Source organism: Erithacus rubecula (genome assembly GCF_903797595.1).
Source record: "Erithacus rubecula genome assembly, chromosome: 1".
Lineage (NCBI taxonomy): Eukaryota > Metazoa > Chordata > Aves > Passeriformes > Muscicapidae > Erithacus > Erithacus rubecula.
Window position 1 is genome coordinate 28,260,346 of NC_136658.1, and position 23,950 is coordinate 28,284,295.

General features: G+C 48.5%; 1 protein-coding gene across 1 annotated transcript; it reads left to right on the forward strand.

Annotated features, from left to right (window-relative positions):
• Positions 1 to 1,498: 1,498 nt before the first annotated feature.
• On the forward strand, positions 1,499 to 23,197 carry LOC306807147 (alpha-2-macroglobulin-like protein 1; the record flags this gene model as incomplete). Its single annotated transcript, XM_079316448.1, has 35 exons — positions 1,499 to 1,557; positions 2,125 to 2,308; positions 3,284 to 3,446; positions 3,800 to 3,852; positions 5,257 to 5,434; positions 5,580 to 5,664; positions 6,474 to 6,588; positions 6,922 to 7,036; positions 7,310 to 7,419; positions 7,953 to 8,120; positions 8,436 to 8,666; positions 9,074 to 9,137; positions 9,882 to 10,027; positions 10,972 to 11,121; positions 11,414 to 11,530; positions 12,351 to 12,498; positions 12,931 to 13,042; positions 14,007 to 14,232; positions 14,720 to 14,846; positions 15,134 to 15,255; positions 15,736 to 15,790; positions 16,484 to 16,567; positions 16,956 to 17,132; positions 17,285 to 17,366; positions 17,730 to 17,886; positions 18,082 to 18,156; positions 19,289 to 19,451; positions 20,019 to 20,236; positions 20,399 to 20,614; positions 21,070 to 21,194; positions 21,533 to 21,614; positions 22,045 to 22,113; positions 22,330 to 22,432; positions 22,525 to 22,566; positions 22,955 to 23,197. The coding sequence occupies 34 exons, from the start codon at positions 1,499 to 1,501 to the stop codon at positions 22,563 to 22,565; spliced, it is 4,320 nt and encodes a 1,439-aa protein (XP_079172574.1). The 3' UTR covers position 22,566; positions 22,955 to 23,197.
• Between the last annotated feature and the right edge of the window lie 753 nt (positions 23,198 to 23,950).

Consider the following 23,950-nt stretch of genomic DNA (forward strand, 5'->3'; position numbering starts at 1 on the left):
GGAATCAGCTTCAGCAGGGAGGTTGGACCAGATGACCACTGTAGTCCCTTCCAATCTGACCCATTCTGTGATTCTGTGACTGTCATCCTCAGTAATGTGATCTGTTTCTTTGAGAAGAACACAAAGAGACAAGAATGGGGAGAATGTGTTCTTGCCAGTCACCTCAATCAACTGAAGAGTGAGATGTTCACTTGAGACAAAGGCAGTACTACGTAGCACTAACATCCTGTACATAATGTTCAGCCCCCATGATGCATGTCCTTCTTCCCAACTCCATCTGGGAACAGACTATGGAGAGCCTTGGGAACTGGCTTGGGAACATTTCTGTGCATCCTGCTGGTTTTGCCAGGTGAAGAAATCCCAACTGCCTGCTTGAGTAACATCATGTTGGGAAGCATGTATGGAAAGCTTAGGCAGCACTGGCACTATTAAACAGCTCTGGGAAATGTTTCCATGCACAGAACTGTAGCTGTCTGTATTATTAGGACAGTCCCTGGTACATTTCAGCTCAGGCTAACCAGTGCTGCCTCACACAAGACTCAGATGTAGTTTGTGCACTGCTCACAGCAGGCAGTTTATGTGGTGACTGTGCTTTTCTGCAGGCCAGACTGGTTAACCAGGACAATTGTCTGCCCACTATAGAGGCTGCCATCAGTGCTTACAAAATGTTCCATATATTTAATTTGTGAGCTTTAACCCAACCCTCAGGTTCAAAAGCAGAACCAAAAGGCTGTATCCCTGGATTCCAGACCTTTTAGACCCAGACACAAATAATGAAGAACTGGAAGCTGTTCCTGAGGCCCCTTCTTGCAGATGGTGCCATGACTAATGGGTGTTGCAGGGCTCTGGTGGAGATCTCCGTGGGCCAGTATTTGTTTCCATTTTCCTCGTGGTGTGCAGGGAAGGAAAAGCAAAGTCATTAGCTCATTAGTGGTTGCTGGCTGGTGGCAGTGTCTCTGCAGTGTTTCCTTACACTCATGGAAGGATTTGCTCCATTGTCAAGCCTAAGGAGATCCACATCTCCCTAATCTGATCCAGAGCTCCTGAGCTCTATCCTGGATGAGGACACTGCTGTGTGCAGGGGGCAGCTCTTGCTGCAGGCTGCACAGCAGCAATCCATCTCCAGCTGAAACAAAGGGATGCAAGTGACAAGTGATCAGGACCTGGCCTGGGTCACTGATCAGCAAAGTTCTCACTGTTTTTTTGCCGTGAGAAGTCCATTTGGCCAGGTGTCTCCGTGGCAGCCTTGCAGCAGGGGATGTTCTGAACTGGTGGATGGCAGCCAAAGTGGCTGCTATTGGCTAAGGGGCACTTGGCACAGGACACTTATCCTTACAGCTGCCTTTGTGGAATCTTGGGAGAGAGGGAGAGGCTGGCTCCTCCCCACATCCCACCTCTTCATTTAGGCTGTGCTAGAAAAAAATTACCCCCCCTATAAACAGCCTCAGAGGTTTCAGAGGAAGGGAGCCATTGAGGCTGGGCAGGAAGAACTCCCAGGATGAGGATAGCCATCCTCCTGAGCCTTCTGTTCCATGCTGCAGATGCTTCTCACCAACTGTGAGTGATGCTGAATCCTGTTTCAGTCTCTTTCATGAAGGCATCAGCCTAGCTAGATGGACCAGATCCTATGCCATCAGCTCTCATGCTTCCTGCTCTATCAGGTCACCCCAAGGAGTAGATGAGACAAATACCTTGCCTCCCATGCCTTAGTCTGACTCCTGCAGGTCAGTACAGGCCAACTTTTTGGGGCACTTCCAGGTCAGACATTAAGCCCAGAGATGTTTGCTCTGCAGTCGCAATGCCAGATCAAATCACTGGAGTCTAGACTGCAAGGTCATGAAACCACTTCTGAAGACTGCATGGGATGTTTTTGGAGAGTGCAGATTACTGGAATAAGGGGTTTGAAATAGATTATAGGGCTATACTTAAGGTAATCAAGCAGCAATATTTCTCAGGTTTCAGTGAAGCAACCACTTTGCTGGGCTCACTGTTGCTTTTGAAAACTGATGGAAGCCATGGCCCGTTGCTGAGGGATTCTGCACTAGTGGGCCACAGCAGGGCAGCTTTCTTACAGCTCTTGAGACCTCAGACTGAAACCACCTCTGCTGTCTTCCCCCACCACAGGCATTACCTGGTGGTGATCCCTGCAGCTCTCCGGTACCCATCCACGCAGGTTGCCTGCCTCCACATCACCTGCCATGATGCAAAAATTCAAGTGAATCTGGCCTTGGAGCGCTCTGCAGGACAGGAGCTCTTAATGCAAGAAACCATCCAGAAGAAGAAGACTTTCCTATGCACTAAGTTCTGGGTGAGCCACCCTAGGAAAATGCCATCACTGGTTTTCCTTTCAGGAAAATGCTTGTAACTCCCTAACCAGGGGTGACGTGGGAAGGATTTTCTTTGTCTTGGTGTGAGGCTTTCAGGAAGGGGAATGGGTGGTGTCTAGGGATGCACAGCCCAACATAGTCTTTTGGTTAGCACCAAATTTCCTTTCTGTATCTAATTTTTAAATGGAATTTACATTTGTTAAAATCTGCCAGAGTTCTGGATGCCACCTGTGTCCTTCCCCTCCATTACAGACCAGATGAAGCCGCTTTAGCTCTTTCTGAAGGACTTGTGCAGGTTCACAGCTAAAGCTTGGGGAAATGGTGTCCTGCAGGGCATATTGCAGTTTCTGTAGTACCTCAAGTCAGGCTCTTGGGAGCTACTGAAGACTAGTTGGATGGAAATGGATATGCTTGTTGTTTCTAAATAGCATCCTAGAGGTTATTTATTGTTGGTGAGAATTTAGCAAAGATCTGGGATAAGGCAGACATGTCTAAGCAATACCCTTTCTATTGTACTGTATATTCTGTGCTGAGGCTGCTGGGATCTTTGGTGTCCAGAGACTGTCTGGTTCTGTTTTCTACTTTGGACTTTTCGATTGTAAGTGCTGTGTAGTTCTGAAAGCCTAGCATTTGAGGCTGTGCAACTGCTTGATCTCTTTCTTTTGATTCTCTGCTACCATCTCCCACTTTTCTGTCATCTCCCCATCTTTCTGAGCAAGTCTGCAGGCTCTAAGTGTCAGGTGCTTGCTTGTCACCAGTGGGAAAAAGGACAGATTCCATAACATGCAGGGCCTCCTGCTGTTCATGTAGGACTGTGTGAGATCTGGATATGATCTGCTTTTGGAGGTTACTGGTGATTGTTCCCTCCTGGCATAGTGGGAGGGAGCTGCTTAGTTGCTCCACTTTACTCCCAGATTACCTGGGGCCTGTGTGCTCTCCTCTCTCTCTCTGTACAGGTTGCCCCCCCAGCTGATGGCACAGAGGAGATTGCCACTGTAAAACTGACAATCACAGGAGATGGGGTCAATATTGAGGAGCAGAAAAAGGTCCTGATCTGCCAGGGCAGGAATGGCACCATCATCCAAACAGACAAACCCATTTATGAGCCAGGGCAGACAGGTGAGATGCAAATGGGAGCAGCTGAGGGTCCCAGGCTTTTTGCTGGTTGCACCATATGGAAAGACTGTGATGCCCTGAAATGCATGAACAGCCCTGGCAGAAGGCTTTGAGTCCATGTCTCTTGCTGAGTGGTGTTTTCAGTGTTTGTAATGTCTGGCTTGTGATGACTGTGGAGTTGCAGGAGGCAGTAGATAATGATAACCAGGTCCATGTACTTTACACGTTGGAATATCAGTGTCAGTTGTTACCACAAGTGTGTCAAGAATGGAGACAGGAGCTGGGGAAGCAATGGAACAGGGGTCTGTAGGGGAAAACAGATCTGACAATATATTCCCTGATTTCCTTGTCTTCAGTGAAATTTCGCATTGTGACTCTGGATGAGGAATTCCTTGCACTCAACGATTCGGTAAGGGAGTCCTGGGGGCTGTGGAAGAGCTGCCTTGTACCATGATGGATCCCACCTCCTTTCCACCCTGCTCATCTGCCAAAGCTCCACCTTTTCCACACTCATCCCTGGCAGGTTTTATGAATGTGCAGAGTGGAATAGTAAGATGGAAGATGGCAGAGGTGTGCGTGTCTCTTGCTCATCTTGGTAGAATAGTCAGGCAACTGCAAGTGTGGGACATAGTGATTCCTCATGTGATGGTGTCCTGGGGGGAGGGAATGGGTTGGAAATCAGGTTTTGTTTCTTGTGGGGAAGGGTGCTTTTAATTTGCACCCTACAAGTTGGAATGTGGGAAATGCTGCTTAGACATTAGGACAAACTTTTTGATTGCAATGCTTAGACATTAGGACAAACTTTTTGATTGCAACAATGTGGAAATGTGTCCAGAAAAGGCATTTTCATCATTGGAGATGTTCAGAACCCAGCTGGAGGAGGCTGTGAGCAATCTGCTCAGGAAGGCATGTTTCAGCAGGGTGTTGGATTATGTGGCCTCCAGAGGTTCTTTCCAAATTATGTGATCCTATACCTCTGTAACCCTCTTAAGACTGCACCTGAACCAGAGCTGGGTTTGTTTGGGTAATGACTTCTGAGTTTTTCTGTCAGAAAGTCATTAGCAAGTGCTATGTAACCTCCAGATTTGTTTTTCCTTTTCCCTTCTTCATACCTTACTGTAATGAACCCACCTGGTATTTCTCTTTTTTGGTGGCATTTGTTTTACTTTGTATTTTTGTCAGTGCTCTTCACTTTCCAAATCACCAGCTGCACATCTTTCAGAGAGGGCTCTGAGACTGAAGAACTTAGTGTGTATGTGGCATATGTTTCTCTCTTCTAATGTTTTTGCATTTTTTCCTCCCCAGATTTCCCTGTTTCTCCTGGTGAGTGATGCTGATATCTCGTGTTAGAGTAATGGTGATGGCAGTCATTTCTTTGTGCTGTTCATATTCAGTTTCTGGTAGATTTTACAGACCTCTGAGTGGAATAGTAGACCTTTTTTTGTTGTTGGATGTTCTTAAACTAACATACTCCTTTCAGCTTCTTTTTTGTGCACTGTTTTGAGGTTATGATCCCAGTAGAAATCCGTTGTTCTAGACTTGAAAGAGAATTAATAGAAAACTTAGATGCTTATGAAAGTTAGAACTGTGCAGAATCTTTAAGATTTAAGATCAGAATCTTTAAGATCAGAATTTAAACAAGTGTAGAAGGAGGCTCAGATGCTGGGAGCAGAATTTGAGCATTATCATGATTTCCTGATCAGTCTATATCAAACCTCATTTCCTTATCTATAGAACCTGGAAGTCTACAACACTGAAGTCCCAAATTTCAGCTTCTGTGGGACGTGGGCAGCAAGATGCTGGAACAACTCTTCTTTTCTTGTGGGTGCAGGACCCAAAGAGCAACCAGATAGAGCAGTGGCAGGCCGTGGTCCCTCGAGATGGCATTGCAGAGCTGTCCTTCCAGCTGAGTGACGAGCCCCTGTTGGGGACGTACGTCATCAACGTCACCAGCGCCGGAGCCTACGGCAGCTTCTCCGTCAGGGAGCGAGGTACGAGCTCGTGGGCTGTGTCTGGGCTGCTCAGGCACCTGCCATCCTGCCTCCACAGCCATCCCATGGTCTGCCTTTATGTTAGCTCTTTGTGAAGGCTGTCCCTGGCCCATGTTTCCTACAGTTCCCTGCTTTTCCCTTCCAGTGCTGCCAGAATTTGAAGTGATCTTTGAGGCGCCAAATCAGATTTATGCGCTAGATACAACCTTCCTGCTCGGGGTGTGTGGCAGGTGAGGATTCCGACTGGAGGGATGGCTCTGTGTTAATTCCCAGCCTGATGTGCACAAGCTGGATGGGTAAGATGAGGAGTAAGGGCAAGTTTACTACACTTCAGTCACAGGAAGCCAGAATATTCCATGGCAGCAGTTTGCACCCCGAGTCAACACAAAACATTCCTGTAGCTATCTGATACTCTAATGCCCCTTTTCTACAAACACTCCACAAATCTCCACATACAAAACCTGGGGGAACAGCCTGCCCTTTGACAAGCAGCTGTTTGTGGGACAGGTCATGGCAGATACGTGGTGCTCATCTCCCTGAAGAACAAACTTGGGGGAAATGATGGGAAGCTTTTCCAGATTATGCTCAAGTGGAAACTAGAGGGAGGCAAAGGGAATTACCCCAGGTATGATCCAAGGACAACACTACAGTTAGCCCCATGTAAAGGTGAATTTTTTAATAGAAGGCACTTTCTTAATCACCCATGTTTCTGCTTGTAAGATGAATGCCTTCAGCACATCCTGGGCTAATTGCAGACAATGCTGATATATAGTGCAGTCAGCACCTACAACATTCTAATTATCCAAAATAATTCAGTTTTGTGCTAATTATATCATAATGCCCTTGATCTCCCATCACTGCAGAGCCCTGGCCTGACCCTGCTTGCTGGGTCAGTTCTCCTGGGCCTGCTGTTTGGCTGCCACTCTTGTGCTGTGCTATGAACATCCAGCAGTGAGTGGTCTCTGGGGCCATGCAAAGCAAGCCATGTATTCTCCCACTGTGTGTGACTGTCTATTCCTTTCCCTGCTCCCCCAAACAGAGACACTCGTGGGAAAAGCATCCAGGGCATGGTTCATGTGAGCCTTTGTCAGAAGATAGCCCCATTCCTGCCCAGTGCTTCCAAACCTGATCTCTGCCACAAATTCAGCAACCAGGTGAGATGCTTAGGAAGAGCTGAGCTATATTCAGAATTATTTGTGCCCAGCCTCAGGGTCAGACAAGGCTGCTGGGTCCTTTAGCTGAAGTAATAGCAATGTTAACCCATTGTTTTGGCTGCTTGGCCACTGTTCCTGGTGCTGCCTCTCATCAGCTGTGCCTGATGACTGTGCCTGGGCATCATCATGTGCTTGCTCCACATCCTGGGCTGCAGTGCCAAAAGGAAAAGCACCCTGAGAGCAGGGGCTTTGTGACGCTGTCCCTCTGCCACTTGTGCAATTTCCAATCCAAGTGCCCTGCTCAGGCCTCGTTTGTTGTCTCTGCACTTTCAGACAGACGAGGCAGGCTGCTTCTTCACAAACGTGAGCCTGTCCTCCTTCAGCCGCGACTTTCGCTACTATGGGGACAGCATAGCTGTAGAGGCCTCGCTGCTGGAGGATGCCTCAGGTAACCCTGGAACTCCTGGTGCCTGGGAAGGGGCTGGTGAGGATGTGCTCATCTGACCAAATCCCAGGAGTCTTTCAGGCTAGGGATCTGAGCCTTCTGAGCCTCACAGACAGAGACAGCAGCTCCTGATGGTGTGCCACATTCTGAGTGTGGTGTGGCTCCCTAAAAGCTAGTCCATCCATATTACCAGCAGGTCACTGCAGGGAAATTGCTGAGGGGTGCTTGGCTTTCTTGATGCCTCTCTCATGTTTCTGTCTTGCTGCTTTCATTCAGAGATACAGGTCAATGCTTCCCACAAATTACTTATCTCCAGGATTGGTGGGATGGCCTTGTTTGATGATGTCAATTCGTACTACCATCCTGGACAGATGTACAGAGCAAAGGTAATTCCCAGTTTCGGTTCTTTGAAAGGCAGAGCGTGAGCAATATTTCACAGTAGCCTTTACTTACTGTCTTTGATGACCCCATCTCTAAACATGGGCTTGGGAGGGCACAAATGATTCCCAGAGACAAAACTCTTGAATTGCCCAATGTTAGAATAACACCCAAGACTGCCATTTACCAAATAACCCATGAGGGGGAGCAGCTATGGGCTTTAATATGTGGGGTGCAAATCCAAACACATGGATTTTCAGCAGCCAGGAAGTCTGCTCTGAAGGAGTGGAGAGCACTGGAGGTTGGACCAGACGACCCACTGTGATCCCTTCCAACTTTACCCATTCTGTGATTCTGTGAATGAACATTGTAGTGCAAGTGGTAATATGACAGGAGCTGTGGCAGTGTTGATAGAATTATTAGTGACTGAAAGAGCGATCTTGCTGTCTTTGGAAACACTGGTCCCGACTTGGGGAAGCCAGAGATTCTGTCTGCTTATTAGATTCTTCTGCACTTCTTTTGCTCCCCATGGTGTTCTCAGATTAAAGTGATTGATTACCAAGGCAAGGCACTTAAGAACAAAGAAGTCCTCCTTGTAGTAAACTGCGCTGAGCAGCAATTTAGGAAGAAGTACATCACTGGGGACTCTGGAACAGCTTCATTTAGCCTGGACACCTCTGCCTGGAACAGCACCTTGGCCTCTCTGGAGGTAAGTGAGGAAGGGTGTGTCTTGTGGCAGTGCTATGTGTGCATGTCAGAGCCATTTACTGCCCCTCAGACATCTTCCATGTTTCTTCCTGAGGGAGAGTGGCTCAAACCTGAAACACCTCAGCATGCTCCTGATCTTGGCTGAGATCTTGGCTCTCCCTCTGAGATCTTATTCTCCAGGTCCTGCTTGCTTTCCTCCTAATCTCTCCACAGAGAGACCTGTCCTTTGGCATTGCTCAGATTGCCTTACCAAGGTGATTTGCAGCTGATTTACTTAACTAGAGAAATTAACTGGTTTGGTTTTTTGTCTAACCAGGCAAGTGTCCTGCATCAAGATTCAGCCAGAGAGCCTGGGACAGCTGACTTGAGTTTCCAGCGAGCCTCTTACTTCATACATCCATTCTACAGCACCAGCAGGAGCTTCCTCTCTATTGTCCGTGTGCCAGAGACAATGCCCTGTGGTAAAACACAGTCTGTGCAGGTGGACTTCAGAATTTATGAGGAAGACCTGGAACATGGGCCCAAGCGTGTCATTTTCTCCTACTTTGTGAGTTTCTGGGAAAGCACTGGTGGGTGAGAGCTGAAAGACCAAGATCAACATCTCTTAGAGGTTCAAGCCTGATATTTGATAGTCTTGGCTCAGATCAGGACAAGGAGTTCCTCCAGTCATCATGGAACTGGATCCAAGTTTTGACTCTGGTGCTGCAGTAATAGCAACAAAGGCAGAACCTTTTGTTTAGGCTCTGCAGAGGTGCAGGGCAGCTATTGGCCTTACCTGTCCTCCCCCATGTCACTTCATCCCTGAACTCTCCTTACTAGCTGAGAGCAAATAAAGCCAATATTCCTCCCCCAACCCCCATTTAATCTCCCAGTTTAATTTCAGGGTTACTTTGATCTTCTTAGTCACAAAGGCTATGTGACTATGTGACCATCCCGTTCTGTGTTCTTCTCCAGGTCACAGGGAAAAGAGGGATAGTCCATGCAGGCCAGCAGACTGTTTGGGTCGGGTTGCCAAGAAGTAAGTGCACTCCCAGTGTCATGTCTAGCAAGCACTCAGTGTCTGTGGCACCCACTCTAATTTGGATAGGTGGTGTAAGCCTCACTGCAGTGCAGGGGTGGCTCACCACTTGTGTGCTGCATCAGACCACTGTGCCTTTCCAGATTTCATGTTCCCTTCGCCCTCCTGTTTTGTGCCAAGAGAAGAATACTCAGCATTTCCCAGCCCACAGGCTCATCCTCTGTTGTCTTCAAGTCTCCTTTTGCTGCTGCTTCCTCAAGCAGGATGAAGCTGTAGCCTTAACCTCTGTGCCTACAAATAGTCTGGGTCATTGGGATGCCACATCTTATCATTTTGATGTCTATTGACTCACTGTTACCTATTTCTCCAGCTCTTGTTTTTTAAAACCTGAATTATAAGTATTTTGGGACAAGGTCACCTCTTTGTTGGCATTGGGATGTGAGATGTTGGGGGAGAGGAAGCTTTGAAAGATATCTGAGACTCTCATTCTTTGTGGAGCCAAGCTTGAACTCCAAAGTACTGTTTCATGTCCCCAAGGCAGTAAACAGAAAAGTCTTGCTGGTCTTGAACACTAGATCCAGAGATGTGCTGATTGTTTCAGCAGTCTCCATGAATCTCTGGTGTTGAAAGGCTTCAGTAAAGGAGGAGAGGATTTAAATAGGCACATGCAGAATGGCAAAGCTGATGAGAGACTATTTTCACTACCAAATCTACTTTCTCTTATTCCCTCTTTTCTCCATCTAGTGCTGGAAGGCTCCTTCTCCATCCCTCTTACATTCAGCTTGACCTATGCCCCAGCTCCGAGACTTGTTGTTTATGTCATCTTCCCTAATGGAAAAATCATTGCTGATTCTGCCATCTTCAGTGTCTCCACGTGTTTCAGAAACAAGGTAGTGCTTGTGTCCGAGGCTGTGACTGAATGTGTGAGTGTGGAGGTGTCTGCTGCAATGGAAGGAGATCTGTGTGGCTGTGTGTGGCTGATTCTGTGTGTGATGCTGTCACACGAGCTGCAGCCTGTGATTGCTGAGGTGTGCTGTGATGTTTGGAGCAAATGTGTGCTCAGCATTGTGGGGGCTGCTGCAGTGTTTGGGAAAGGCAGAGACTTGCTGTCTGTCTCCATAGGCAACTGCAGCCTGGTAGGATCATGGAAAATCCAGCCCAGCACAGGTCATTTGTGCAGTTCTCAGAGCAGGGCTGCTCTTCTGCTGCAGCAGACAATTAGAATTGCTAGTATGTGGTATTGGGATGACATCTGAAAGCGGATGATGGAAGAAGTGGATTTTACTGGCCATCCAGAAAGGGCTAAGTGCATCTGGTCATTGTGACATCCTTGGGAATCTGATTTTTTGGATGTGTTTTGCACTCCAAAGGTGAATTTCTGAGAGGGCATTACCCCTGCTCCACAGCTCCAGCCATAGACAGTCAGATTCAAGCAAGAATATGAAGAGTTTCCGGAAACTAAGGCCAATCTCACAAAGAGCCTGGAGATAAGAATTAGGCTTATTTTAGATCTGGGACCCCAGAAGAAGGGGTTTCATAAGACAGCTGTGAGGTGTGTGTCCATGGCTGGCTGGTTTGCTGGACAAAGAAGAGAGAACTGTGCTCTGTCAGGGGGATGTCTCCAGGTGCATGCTGATGGCTCCCCCTCTGCCTTCTTTCCTGTTAGAACCCCAATGTGGTGTTTTTTAAACACCTTCTAGGGCTCCTTGGGAGGTTCTTGGGTTTCCATCCAAGTCAGGTCTTTGGAAACTCTCTTCACGTAGGTCCCTCTCCTGCTTGGGGTGGCCACCCTTAGGAATGTCACTCAGGCATTGCCTGCATTGTTCCCATCCAGGTGGAGCTGGGCTTCTCAATGCCAGAGACCCTTCCTGGCTCTCAGGTTGGCCTCCACCTGCAGGCAGCTCCTGGCTCCACGTGTGCTGTCTGGGCTGTGGATCCAAGAGCCTTTTGGATGAGGCCAGGAAGAGAGCTGAGCAGCCACTCGGTGAGCGAGCTCTGACTCCTTCCCCTCCCTGCTGGCACGAGGTGGGAGGGAGGCCACTGTGCAGAACTCAACTCCAGGAATGGAAAGCACGGCCTGGAGGGACCAGCAGCACTCCCAGGGTGGATGGGCAGGGATTGGGGAGAGAGCCCAGGAAGAGTGGCAGCAATCCTGGGCTTTCTGGCACAAGTTCATACACAGCAGCCAGAAGCAACAAACAGGCCTTGGATGAATGAGAGGAAGGGAATGCCAGGTTTAATTTGCACTGATATTTTTTTTCTCCTTGCTTTCTCAGATCTATGGGCTGTTCCCAACTGTTTATAACTCCAGGTATCCTCGCCAAGTGTCTGAAGATGATCGTTCATGCGGGTTCCCAAATTCTGATGAGCCTGATGTGTTTACAGCATTCAGGGTAAAAATTGATTTGGTGGGTTGAGATAATTCATGAACTGAGGGAAATGGTCCCTGACTTTGCCAATATCCAAGGGATGGCATTGCAGACAGGATGGTGAACAGTTTAGGCCCTTGTAACCTTCTTGTTGTTTGAACAGGTGACTTGAAATGTATAAGGAAAAATCTTTGTGTGGTTGCCACACTTGGACGACTCAGGATGCCAAGGATTATTCATTGCTTTAATTGGGTTTCACACAATTTGTTTAATCTTCATAGTATGAGCAATTACACCCTGCAGGCAGAGAAGGCATAGTACCCAAATGACCATGTGTTTGAAAAGGAATAAATTTGGCAGACTCAGGCCAGATGGATTACCTTAGAAGACCTTGTTTTACCATTGCTGGGGAACTGAATTATTCCTTTTTAAAATGAAGCAAGAGAATACAGAGGACAGCCAAGTCCCCACTGCATGAGGGGACAGTACAAAGGGCAAAGGAGGAGAGGAGAGGAGAGGAGAGGAGAGGAGAGGAGAGGAGAGGAGAGGAGGAGGAGAGGAGAGGAGAGGAGAGGATGAGGAGAGGAGAGGAGAGGAGAGGAGAGGAGAGGAGAGGAGAGGAGAGGAGAGGAGAGGAGAGGAGAGGAGAGGAGAGGAGAGGAGAGGAGAGGAGAGGGAGAGGAGAGGAGAGGAGAGGAGAGGAGAGGAGAGGAGAGGAGAGGAGAGGAGAGGAGAGGAGAGGAGAGGAGAGGAGAGGAGAGGAGAGGAGAGGAGAGGAGAGGAGAGGAGAGGAGAGGAGAGGAGAGGAGAGGAGAATCTTCTGGTGATTAATTTTTTCCTACAGGAAATGGGATTGAAAATTATGTCGAACACCAATATCAAGAAACCCAGAGTATGTCCAACCACTCCATTGACAACTAAGCTGCGGGGAACAGGAATGTCCATTTCCAGGCCCATGCTGACGTTTGCCCAGCCCCATAAACTGTATAACAGTAAGCATTTGCCAGCTGTTCCTTCTTACATGGGAGGCTTAGTCTTTCATGTGAAAGCAGTCCTGGGTTTGAGCCAAGAGGCAGCACTTGCTGTAAGTGTAAATGGAAGAGAAAGAGTGTTTCCTGTCCCTAAACCTGTGGTGCTAATGTGAGGACTGTTAGTGGGATGTCCGGATCCCACATTTTATCTCTGGAGTGAGGGAAATGTTGCCTGTCCTATGGTGCCTCTACATGCAAGTAAAGCCCAAAGCACCTCTGACATTTGAAATGAGGCAAAGGATTTTAAAGTTTGGGACAGCACATTTTGCTCTGTTGCCATACTTCCCAAGAGCTGGCTCAATTTGCTGCAGCCTGAGCTGTGCTGGAGCTGCTCTGCTCTGAACAGGACCTGAGGACCCCATGGTGACTACATGTCTTTGTTGTTTCCCACAGAGCATCTGACATCAACCTATCAGCCCACTATGTTTCCACCTTTTTCTTCAGCTGAAGAGAAAAGACACAAGCATTTTCACCAAACCTGGCTGTGGGATTTATATTCTGTGGGGTGAGTAAACTGAGCAGTGGGGGCTTAGTCTGGGTCATTTTGTGTAGCTGGGAGTGGCAGCAGATGCAGCTGAGTTTAGGTCACAGGCAGCTGTGCAAAACACTTCAAGACAGACATCATGGAGCTCATACCTGTAGGCTGTTCACGGCTGCAGCTGATGTATGCATTAAATGCACAAGATGCAGCAGAACAGCTTGGCTTACTGTCTGTGTTCTGCTTTGGTAGTCCTGTGGGACTGCATTTCCCAAAATGCACTCACAGGTGTATCCTGGTATCCAGGAGAAGCTGATGTCCATAAAGTCCTTCACAGGACCAAAAATTGTGTCCTGTGAGAAAGGCCCAGTGTGTACACAGGGTCTGCTGTGTACACACTGTGTTTTACAGACTTCTCATCTAAGTCTTGAAGATTTTCTTTTCTCAGGCCAGATTCTGAGCATATTTTCCATTACATCTGCCTTCTCCTACCTCCACTGTCCTTACTGTTCCTCTGTGATTTGTCCACTAACCTGATCTGAGCCACCAAAAGGTTTCTGCAAGTCCCTGCCCTGCCCTCATGTTGGGCTTTAAGCTGTCAGTGTCTCACAGGACAGAGAATGGCTGGATCAACCTCATCCACTAAGCTCTACTGCTGCTAGTCCTGTTGCTCTGCTGGTTTCTGGTTTCCATTTCTAGACCAAGAAGAATAAGACTGCTGACATCTGAAAGCCATTTTTAGATGTGCAAAGGGCAAGTGCTGTCTGTGACTGATGGCATCTTCCAGCTATGTATTGACCCAAGTGTTCTGTTGATACAAGCACTTGAGGGGTCCCCACTTCCACAAGGATTTGCTTGTGACCCTGCAAGGGCTGCAAGTTCAGTAGGGCTGGAGTGAGGTGAGGGGATGGGGTGCTCTGCAGAGAAGGACACAGAGCAGGTCACCTGGCATGGCAATTAAATGCTTCTGTCCTTGTCTACTTCTCCCCAGCCCCAGTGGGAACAAGAGCATCACTGTCACTGTGCCTGATGCCATCACAGAATGGAAAGCAGGAATGTTCTGCACAGGACCTAAGGGCTTTGGGTTTGCTCCAGCCTCCCGGCTGATTGTTTCCAAGCCCTTCTTTGTGGAGCTGCCACTGCCATCTTCTGTGGTCCAGGGTGAGACCTTCAACTTGAAGGCCACTGTCTTCAACAACCTGCAGCAATGCATGAGGGTAGGTGAGCCCTGATGGCCTCTGCAAGGGAAGTGGGACATGCCTGACACCTGTGCTCATGGAATCATAGGGGAAGGGACCTTACAGGTCATCCAGTTCCAAATCCCCTTTGAGAGGTCATGGCAATTCAGTGATGCTCCCTCTGACTGGAAAAGAGAAAACATTACCCTCACTCTTAAAAAGAGAAATAAGGAAGTACCCTTGACAGGTGTGAGAGCTGGGTCTGTGTAAATCCTATGAAATTCAGCAAGGCCAAGTGCAAAGTCTTGCACCTGGCTTGGGGCAACTCCAAGCACAAACACAGACACACTTGCTGCCCTTGATAACCCTGGCCAGGACTTTAGTTTTCCCAACCCGATCCCTGGCTAATCAAACAATCTGTGTGTATTCCTCTCAGGCTGTTCCCCTGCTTCCACCCCCTATAGGCTTCCTTTTTGTGTTGTTGATGTTTATTTATTGCCACCTGCCATCCCTGCTGCCCCTTCAGATCCGAGTGACCCTGGAGGAGGTACCACACTTCCAGCTGAAGCCCTGCAAAGGCTGTGTCTACAGCAGCTGCTTATGTGCTGGGGAAGCCAAGACCTTTCAGTGGAGTGTCACAGCTGAGCAGCTGGGTGAGAAGCACAGGGAGGTGGGGTGGTGGAACTGGGAAGGGAACGGACCAAAGTGGGGATGTTTTGTAAGAGCTGACATAGAGTGAGGAGGAGCTGTTTGCTCTGTTACCCAGAGAACACTTATTTGCTCTTATCCTATGGTCATGGTTACTCAGAAGCCTGTGCTAGGAGGTACAGAAACATATAAAGCTCTGATCAAATTTTCTGTTGTCAGCAGGTGATGTCTACTTAACAGGAAGTGTTTCCTCAGAAGGTGTCTTATGCACCAAAATGTGTGCTATTTTCAGGGCTCGTGAACATCACCCTCAGCACTGAGGCTGTGGCCACCAAAGAGCCCTGTGGCAAGGAGATACCATTGGTCCCAAAACAAGGACAGAAAGACATGATCACCAAACTCATTCAAGTCCGGGTCAGTCAAGCTGTTCTGTTACCTAAGCCTCAAAGTAGGCTTTGTGCAGCTCCCAGATTTCCTGTGTGTTAATTTTGGGAGTTACCCCTTGCTATTCAGAATGTGTGATTATCACCTCAGGGCCTGAGCTGGGCTCAGCCTGGGCTGATGGACAGAGAAGGTAAAAGGGACATCCTCTGCTTCACACCATAGAAAACTTTAAACATTCTTTTATGTCCTTACCTCCTGAGCTCTCTGTTGAAACTTACAACACCATTTTCACAGATTTTCAGAATTTAGGATACTCAGAAAATGCATGCTACTTTCTGATCTGAAGCGAAAATGATTGAAAGTAGTTTGCATTTTTATGTGATAATGATGACTCTCCAGCTGACTGTCCACCCTGAAACAGGATTCTGAACATACTTTCTTCTAATCCACTTGTAATCCCATTTCTCTCCTGGGTGCTCATTAAAATGCTACTTTTATGTGCTCCAACAGCCAGAGGGAGTGTTGGTAGAAAAGGCTCACAGCTCCATCCTGTGTCCTGAAAAAGGTAGATGGATTGTTTTCTTCTTTCACCCTGTTCATCCCCCTCTTCCTGCCTAACCACATTCTGGGTATTTCCACTTGTTGAACTATTTTCTCTGTTCCCATGATGAAGCTACAGAAGTGTATTTTACTTGTGGTGCCAGCTAGGACTTTCTCCTAGGCAGGGATGTGGGGAGGTCCAGTCTTTTACCACCAACATCTCTGGCACTTATGTGACATCTTGAGGCCTTTTTCACCTGTGGAAATAAAACCAAACTACTGAACATGGTGAGGCTGGAGGACATGGCTTAGGATAGTTGTTCCCGTCTTGAATTTTATGGTGTATGATGGGGTCATCAGCTGATTTTGAGAGCATGAGGAGCATTGAGAAGACAAGCCTGCAACTGAAACCTTACATGAGATGGAGTAACTTCTGTAGAGAATAACAGGTGGCTTTGACCCCTGAGGATTTCCAGGAGAAAATCCTCTCAACCTCTTTATAAAGAGGGGCATTAGGACTGCACAATTACCATGGGTGGATTGAGGAAGCTGAGGGTGGAATGGGACATAGATTTTTGAAGTGATTTACAGCCTCTGTGACAGGAAAATGGGGAACTATCACAGAACAGCCTTGAACAGTTTCTGGGGATTTTGAAGGGTTTTTTCATTGGAATCTTTTTATTTTTGTTCTCCCTACACCTGACCTGGCTGGTGTCAGGGAATCCAGCAGAGGAGTCTGTGTCCCTGGTGCTGCCTCTAAATGTGGTTGAAGGTTCAGTCAGAGCCACCGTGTCAGTCACTGGTAAGGAGTTAAGCTATGGCAGTACCCTTGCAAATCCAACACCTCTGAGTTTAGCCCTAGGAAAGCACAAAACCAAACTCCCCCACACCCATTCTGAGGTTTCCAAAGCTCCACTGCCCTGTTCTTCCCACATGTGTGGCTATTTCCTGATTCCTGACAACCTAAAACACGCAGCAGGGGAGAGAGTGTTGTGCTAGTGAGCTTCCCTGCCAGGATGGGAATGTGCACAGTTCATGTGAGGGGCACAGTGGAACTGATGAGGTGGCTGGACAGAGGTGTCCCCACACTGCTGTGCTGGGCCTTGGTGCACTGCTGGAAGCAGTCACAGGTAGGAGGAGGTGGCTCCTACTGCCCAGGAGGTGGTCAGGATGCTCATGTTTTGTCTCAGGTGACCTCATGGGGATGGCACTGCAGAACCTGGACCACCTGGTGCAGCTGCCCCACGGCTGTGGGGAGCAGAACATGGTGCTGTTTGCCCCCATTGTCTATGTGCTGCAGTACCTGGAGAAGACAAGGCAGCTGAGCCCTGAGATCAAGGACAGGGCAACAGGATTCCTGCGCAGTGGTGAGTACAGCAGAGCCACCCTGCCCTCTGCCTTCCCCTGTGCCCACAGTCCCAGGCTCCTACTCCCACCTGGAGCACTCAACCAACCATTCCTCCACAGCAGTGTTAGTGCAAATACCACTGTGAGCACTCACGTCCTGTCCTGCTTCCAGGGTACCAGATACAGCTGCACTATCAGCACCCTGATGGCTCCTACAGTGAATTTGGTATCAAGGATGAGTATGGTAATACTTGGTAAGCCCTGGGCTCTCTCCCTGCTGTCTACCTGCTCTCTGACAGCCAGGAGGTGGGCAGCTTTCTGCTTCCAGCATGAAACCCTTGCTGTCCTATTGGATCCAAAGTGTTCTAGAAGCTTTGTGGACTAGGGCACCCCAAGGGGTTGGCATCCCCAGTCCTGGGGATGAGCTGACCTTGAACCAGCACATTAGAAATAGCACAATAGGTAAAGAGAGATCCACCAGCTTAAAACTTCCACCTTTTTTTCTCAGCTTCTGTTTAGATTCTTCCTTTCTACTTATTCTTCCTGCTCTTTCATGCACTCCACCTCCCTTATTATCTTCCTTCTTTCATGCCTTTTTTTCTCTTCTCCTCAATCAGGCTGACTGCATTTGTGGTTAAATGCTTTGTCCAAGCCAAGCCATACATTTACCTGGACAATCAGATTATCCAAGCTGCTCTCACCTGGCTGGAATTCCACCAGCTTCCCAGTGGTTGTTTCAGAAATGTGGGACAACTTTTCCACACATTCATGAAGGTAGGAGCCAGTGCACCTTGAGGGACAACACCAGCCAGTTCTTGCCTAGTGTGCTGGTAATTGTTTGAATTCACTTGCTGTGTTGTACTGCTTTCTTGAGATAGATGAAGCCAGGGATGGGTGAGACTCTCCTGAAAAGCTTCTGTATTTGCCTGTTAATTTTCCCAGCTTTTTGGATGTCTATGCTTTTTCTAGGGAGGTGTAGATGGGGAAGTCCTCTTGGCTGCCTACATCACTGCTGCGTACTTGGAGGCAGGAGCAGCACCAGAGGTAATTACCAGGATTCTTTGCCATGCTCTTGCCTTAAGATCTGAATCTTAAAGAGCTCAGTGGTAACACTGGGGCAGGCAACAGAGCACCTTGGAGGGGCTTGTGGGCAAAGTAATAGAGAGGGTGAGCAAGATTTTACAGCTTCTCAGGAAAAGCTATCCCTTTGAGGAGGACATCCCTGGCAGGGAGAAGGTGAGGTTAAACTACTGGGGGCCTCTGGACTTCGCAGATAGATACTGTGTTGGCCATTTTCCCAGGAATGAGCTGTTCATTCCCACTCCCCCACCTCCCACACCCTCGTTGGTCCTACACAGCTGAAGGCTGATGTGAAGTGGATGGAGCTGCTCCCACAGTCAAATAAACAGACATAATGTAACTCCTAACAGGGTTTAGCTTCACAAAAAAAGCAGAAGTCTGGGAAAGGAGTCCTGTAGGGCAGCTGGATCTGCATGCTTAAGTAATAACAATAAGAGGGAGCTCTTACAAGTACTAAGGATTGTAGCTAGTTACTAGGCTGTGGTACAGGCAAATAAAAAAACAATTAACTTGATGGAGAAACACAATTGTAGACATTGAGAAGCGGAGTTCTCTGGAAATCAGAAAAGTGAAAAAAGCAAAGCTTTTCAGTGGAACAGAAAGCAGTGGGGTTAGGCAAAAAAAAAGAAGACAGATGGAAAGTAACCTTCTTTCTGGCAATAGATTGCCTTTGGGTCAGCCTTTTTCTGCCATAAGTACAATTATTCACTGTGGAGGTGAATTAAACACGTAATAGCTCAGCAGGCTATGTGTGCACATTTGCAGCTGTGTGGTTTTGCTGCTGTTGTGTTTGGACTGGGAAAGTAAGAAATGGTAGTGTTATTCCCGAAGGAGAAGTGTTCATTTCATTGAGAGAGCACTGCTGAAGCCCAAAACCAGCTCAGGGGGGAGGTCTGTCAAGCACCTTCCACCAAGAGCTGGAGACACTGTTGCTGGTGCTGCACTGGTACAGAGAGTGCAGGTCACCTGAGCGAATGAATGGGGTGCTTTCTGTGCTGGCACATGCCAGTGCATGCTTGAGCTTGTGTGCCAGGGTCTGCCTGGCTCGCAGGGGCTGCTCTGAGTGTGACCAGCACCGTGTGCCTCTCTCCTGCAGAGCACGGTGGTGCGCAGGGCTCTGGGCTGCATCGCCCCAGCCCTCCCCAGGGCTGCCAGCACCTACACCCAGGCCCTGCTGGCTTACACCTTCGCCCTGGCTCAGGACTCCCAGCGCACCCAGGAGCTCCTCCATGTGCTCGACCAGAAGGCAATCAGAGCAGGTATGGGGGCCTCGGTGCCAGGGGAGCAGCAGAGAAGGGACAGGTGACCTTTCTGAGCCCTTGGTAACATGCAGGCAGCCAGACCAGCCACAGTGTTGCCAGCACTGTGGTGTGGGTGCTGGTTTCCTTCAGATTTCTTTTGCCCTTTTCTGGTACCTGAAGTGGAGGTTGGGGTTTAGGAATTTTTGTGGACTGCAAAATGCCACAGAGGAAGGCAAGCTGGCCCATGTCTTGTTAGTCCCTGACCCTTAGGGCTGGCCAGTGGACAGATATCAGGTAGTTAGCAGACCTGGCAAACAAGGCAATATGGAATTTGGACAACTGGGAGGTAGTGCATGTGCAGATTATCGGCATATTAGTTTTGGTATGTCACCTTGGTGTGGAATATGGAGTGTTAGGTATTGCAAAATGTAGTGGTTCTCAGCTGCCCTGGTGATGTGATGACCCAGCCAAAAGGTGTTTAACCAATGGTCTCTGCAGACACAAGCCCCTCTGTCTAGGAGGCTAGACCACAGAGGTTTTTCCCTGACATCCCCCAAGACTCCCTCTACTACCTTCCTTTCCCAGATGGGCAGATCCACTGGAGTCAGACCTCACCCAAGCCCAGAACCAGTACCAGCCCTTGGTCACAGCCAGTGTCTGTGGATGTGGAGCAGACAGCCTACATCCTGCTGGCCCTGCTCTCCAAGCCGAATGTCACAGAGTCTGACCTCACCACGGCCTCTGGCATCGTGGCCTGGCTCACCAGGCAGCAGAATGCCTATGGAGGCTTTGCCTCAACACAGGTAACTCATGGCCAGGGAAGGGAATGTTTCTTGAGAAAGGACCTCTGCAGGAAATGCACACAGTGTGGCAAAGGAGCCCCTGGATATGGAGACCCTCAGGATGTTGATTTCAAGTGTCTCTGGGTGTCAGAGATGCAAAAATAATTGTGCTTTCCTTTTCAGGACACAGTAGTGGCCTTGCAGGCATTGGCTAAGTATGCAGCACTGACACACAGCACACAGGGGGATGCAGAAGTGAGGGTGAGGTCCCATGGAGGCTTTGGGCAGAAGTTCCAGGTCTCCCATGAGAACCGGCTGCTGGTGCAGGAGGCAGCGCTGACAGAAGTCCCGGGCGAGTTCTTGGTGCAGGCCCAGGGCAGCTGCTGTGTCTTCACTCGGGTAGGTGCCCCAGACCCTGCTGTGACCACCATCACCTCCTCATCTTGTCAAAACTAAATCTCTGTTGCACCTCTGTGGAAGGAGTTGTGCATCGACTGTGCTTTAATCCCAGCCTGGTGCCAATCCCAAACCTGTGTGTGGGAGAAAACAGACAGAACCTGCCCAAATATGAGGACTGTGATACTTCCACGGCTCTCAAGAGTACAGGAAGATGAAAATGTTCTATAGTGGTCCCACTGCTGTGTGCCTGACTTGCACAGTCTCAGTTGAAAGTTTGAGAAAGAGCCCATGAAAGGTTTCCAATCATTATTTTGGGTACTGGGCTGAGTGTGCTTACTGATATAATTTATTTATTCTCTGTCTGGGGTCCAATCTTCAGGAGTCCAGTGGAAAAAAAAAAGGTGTCATAGATGACATCAAGCTAATTATCAATGTTTTTTTGTCTCTCCCTGCAGATGGTGCTGAGGTACAACACACCCTCCCCACAAGACTCAACATCCTTTGCCTTGCAAGTGAAAACTGAGCCAGTCAATTGCACCAAGGACAGCCCACGCTCTGTTACTCTCCATGTCCATGTCAGGTGAATAAAGATCTTGTCCCACCTGAGGAGGAAAGCTGGGCATGGCTGGAGAGCTGAGGGGTGCTTCTTGGCTGCAGTGGAGGCACCAGGCAGTTTCAGGGCCAGATGAAGAGCCTTGGCTCTTGCTGTGGTCAGCTCGGACTGGAGATGGTCAGAGCAGTGCAGCCATCCTCTGCACCCTGTGAGAGGGAGCAGTGTCTGCCTCAGCCCCAGCCCTGGCTGGGCTGCCTGGCTCAGGGCACTGCACACAGGGGCTGCTGCTAAAGGGAAGGGAAAACTGGGAGAGGCTCTTTCTAATGTTCTCCTACAGAGACTCTCCTCTTAATCTTATCCCCCAGGTACAATGGGAAGAAATCCACTTCCAGCATGGTGATTCTGGAGGTGTCCTTACTGACTGGATTTGCCTTGGCTCCAGGATCTGTAAGAAGCATGGAATCAGAGTGGGGATGTGGTATTAGTGGGACCATCCATGTCCAAGGAGAAGGGAAGGTTGCATAGGAAGGTGTTGCCTGTCTCTTGAGCAATCTCACGATCCCTTCCCCTCTGCCACACAACGAACTTGAACACATATCATTGGCTCTTGCTTTGAGTCCTGGAGATGATGATACTTGTGGCCCAATCAGCTTAGCATATCCCTGTCAGCTAAGTAGCCTAGGCTCTTGTTATTGGGGTTTGCAGGAGCTGAGTGGCCCTGCAGGGAGATCACCATGAAGAGATATGAGTCCAAAATACATTTGGAAGTGAATGAATGAGAATCTGACCACTCAAACTTAGATAAACCTTGTTGGGATGTTTCACACTTTCCTTTCAAAAGACAAAACTAAATTGCTTCTCCTCTCTCCTGTCCTAGCTGCAGCATGGGCACTCTGTGAGAAGAACTGAGAAAACACAGGGAGGTGTTGCCATCTACTTGGACAAGGTAATGTTTGTGCTGCTGGAGGAGCTGCAGGTGTGGAGGACACTGCCAGAGTTGTTGGGAGAGTCCAGGACTGGGGCTAGCAGATCAGGATACTCAAGATTCATCTTGAAGTCCAGTGTTCAAGTCTACAGAGTTGCTATTGTTAGTAGGATGAAATTCAGGTGAGGAGTAAAAAGAACAGCTCAGAAGTGAACTGTCATTTGTTTTCTTCCCTAGCTGAGCCATATATCGGACACATATGTCCTGCATCTGGAGCAGGAGATTGAGGTGACCAACCTGAAGCCAGGCCATGTCAGGGTTTATGACTACTACAGCCCAGGTCAGTGTGGAACCGTGGGGTGCCAGGGCTGCCTGGGTGTTTGCACCTGGCTCTGTGCAAGGGTAACTCAGATCTCTCCTGTTCTGTTGCAGAGGAGCAGGCCCTGGCTGACTATAATGTCTTCTGCATCTGAGGTAGGTGCAAATTCCCTCCTCAGTCCCCTGTACTGACCTAGCAGCCTTGTTATGCTTCCTCTGCACCCCATCCACTTCTCTGTGTCCCACTGGAGCCACATATATCTCTGATTTAGCATGTTCTCTTCATCTAGGACTATATCTGACACTCCCTAGGCAGAATTCATGGTACTAGTTTCAGCATATTATATTTGGTATGGAGAGTTTCTTTTTCTGGGGAAGGCCTGAAGTAAAACAAAGATAATGGATCAAACAAAAAAAATACCCCTCTCCTTAAGCATCCTTAGTGAGAGCCTGTGCTCCCTAGCTGTTAGCATCCCAAAGTTAATAATTTGAATCATATTATTTGCTCTCTGGGTTACTCTCTCTTCTGCTCTCATTTCTCCAGGGACTTGGATTGCTTCCCTACTGTCTACTGCTTCAGCTCACAGGGATCCCACTAGTGCAAGATGCCTTAGGACAGTGGGGCTGCTGCATTATTGCTCCTGGTATAATGAGACCTGTGTCACCTGGAAAGTCACATCTCAGGCTTGGGATTTTGGTGCTGGGACACATCTCAGGTTGGATTTTGGGCTAACTCCAGCATAACCTATGCTGCTCATCCTGACAGCCATTACCTGGTGAACTTTGTGGGGTGTATGATTAATTCTGATTGTTTCAATCCAAGGATTTTTCTTGCATGTAAAAAGAATGAAAATAAAATACAAATCACAAATCTGGGTACTGTGGTGTGTGTATGGGCTCTGTGACAACGTTTACCTGGGAAGAGTGAGCAAACTCTGCATCTGAGTCATGTCCCTGGAATTCATTTCCTCCAGCATTGGATTCTCCTCCAGCAGTGTTGTGCAGCCATCAGTATGGGGTGAGGACTCCTAGTCCTGCATGGAGGCTGATCCCACTCAGCATCACCTACTGCACACAGATGTAGCTGAGCCTCAAGGTCTTGGCTGCTGGTGCACTTTATGTGCATGTAAACCTACTCTGCTGTGTATCTCACAGTCTGACTCTGTCCTGCTGGCATGGAAAGCAGAAAGGGAGTGATTTTAGTTTCTGCACCTCCTGTGGAGTTGGATCTTGCTCAGTACAAGTCAAACATGAGTTGTGAGGAAGGGGGTGCCCTGGGGTTAAACCCCCTGCTAATGAGTGAGGAAAGGGAGCAGGGTCTTTGCCACATTACAAGGAGCTGGACAGGCAATTCAACAGAGTATGTAAAAATTCAATATCTGTCAATGCTTTTTAAAATCAAACCTCATGATTTAAGTGCTGGTGGTCATGGATCTTTTAGGTTGACAGTGACATGTCTCTGTATGAACAGGTAGATCTCCACAGACCCTCCCTAGAGCTGGCTGTAAGAATGTGATGGCTAAGTGCAAAGGCAGGTTTA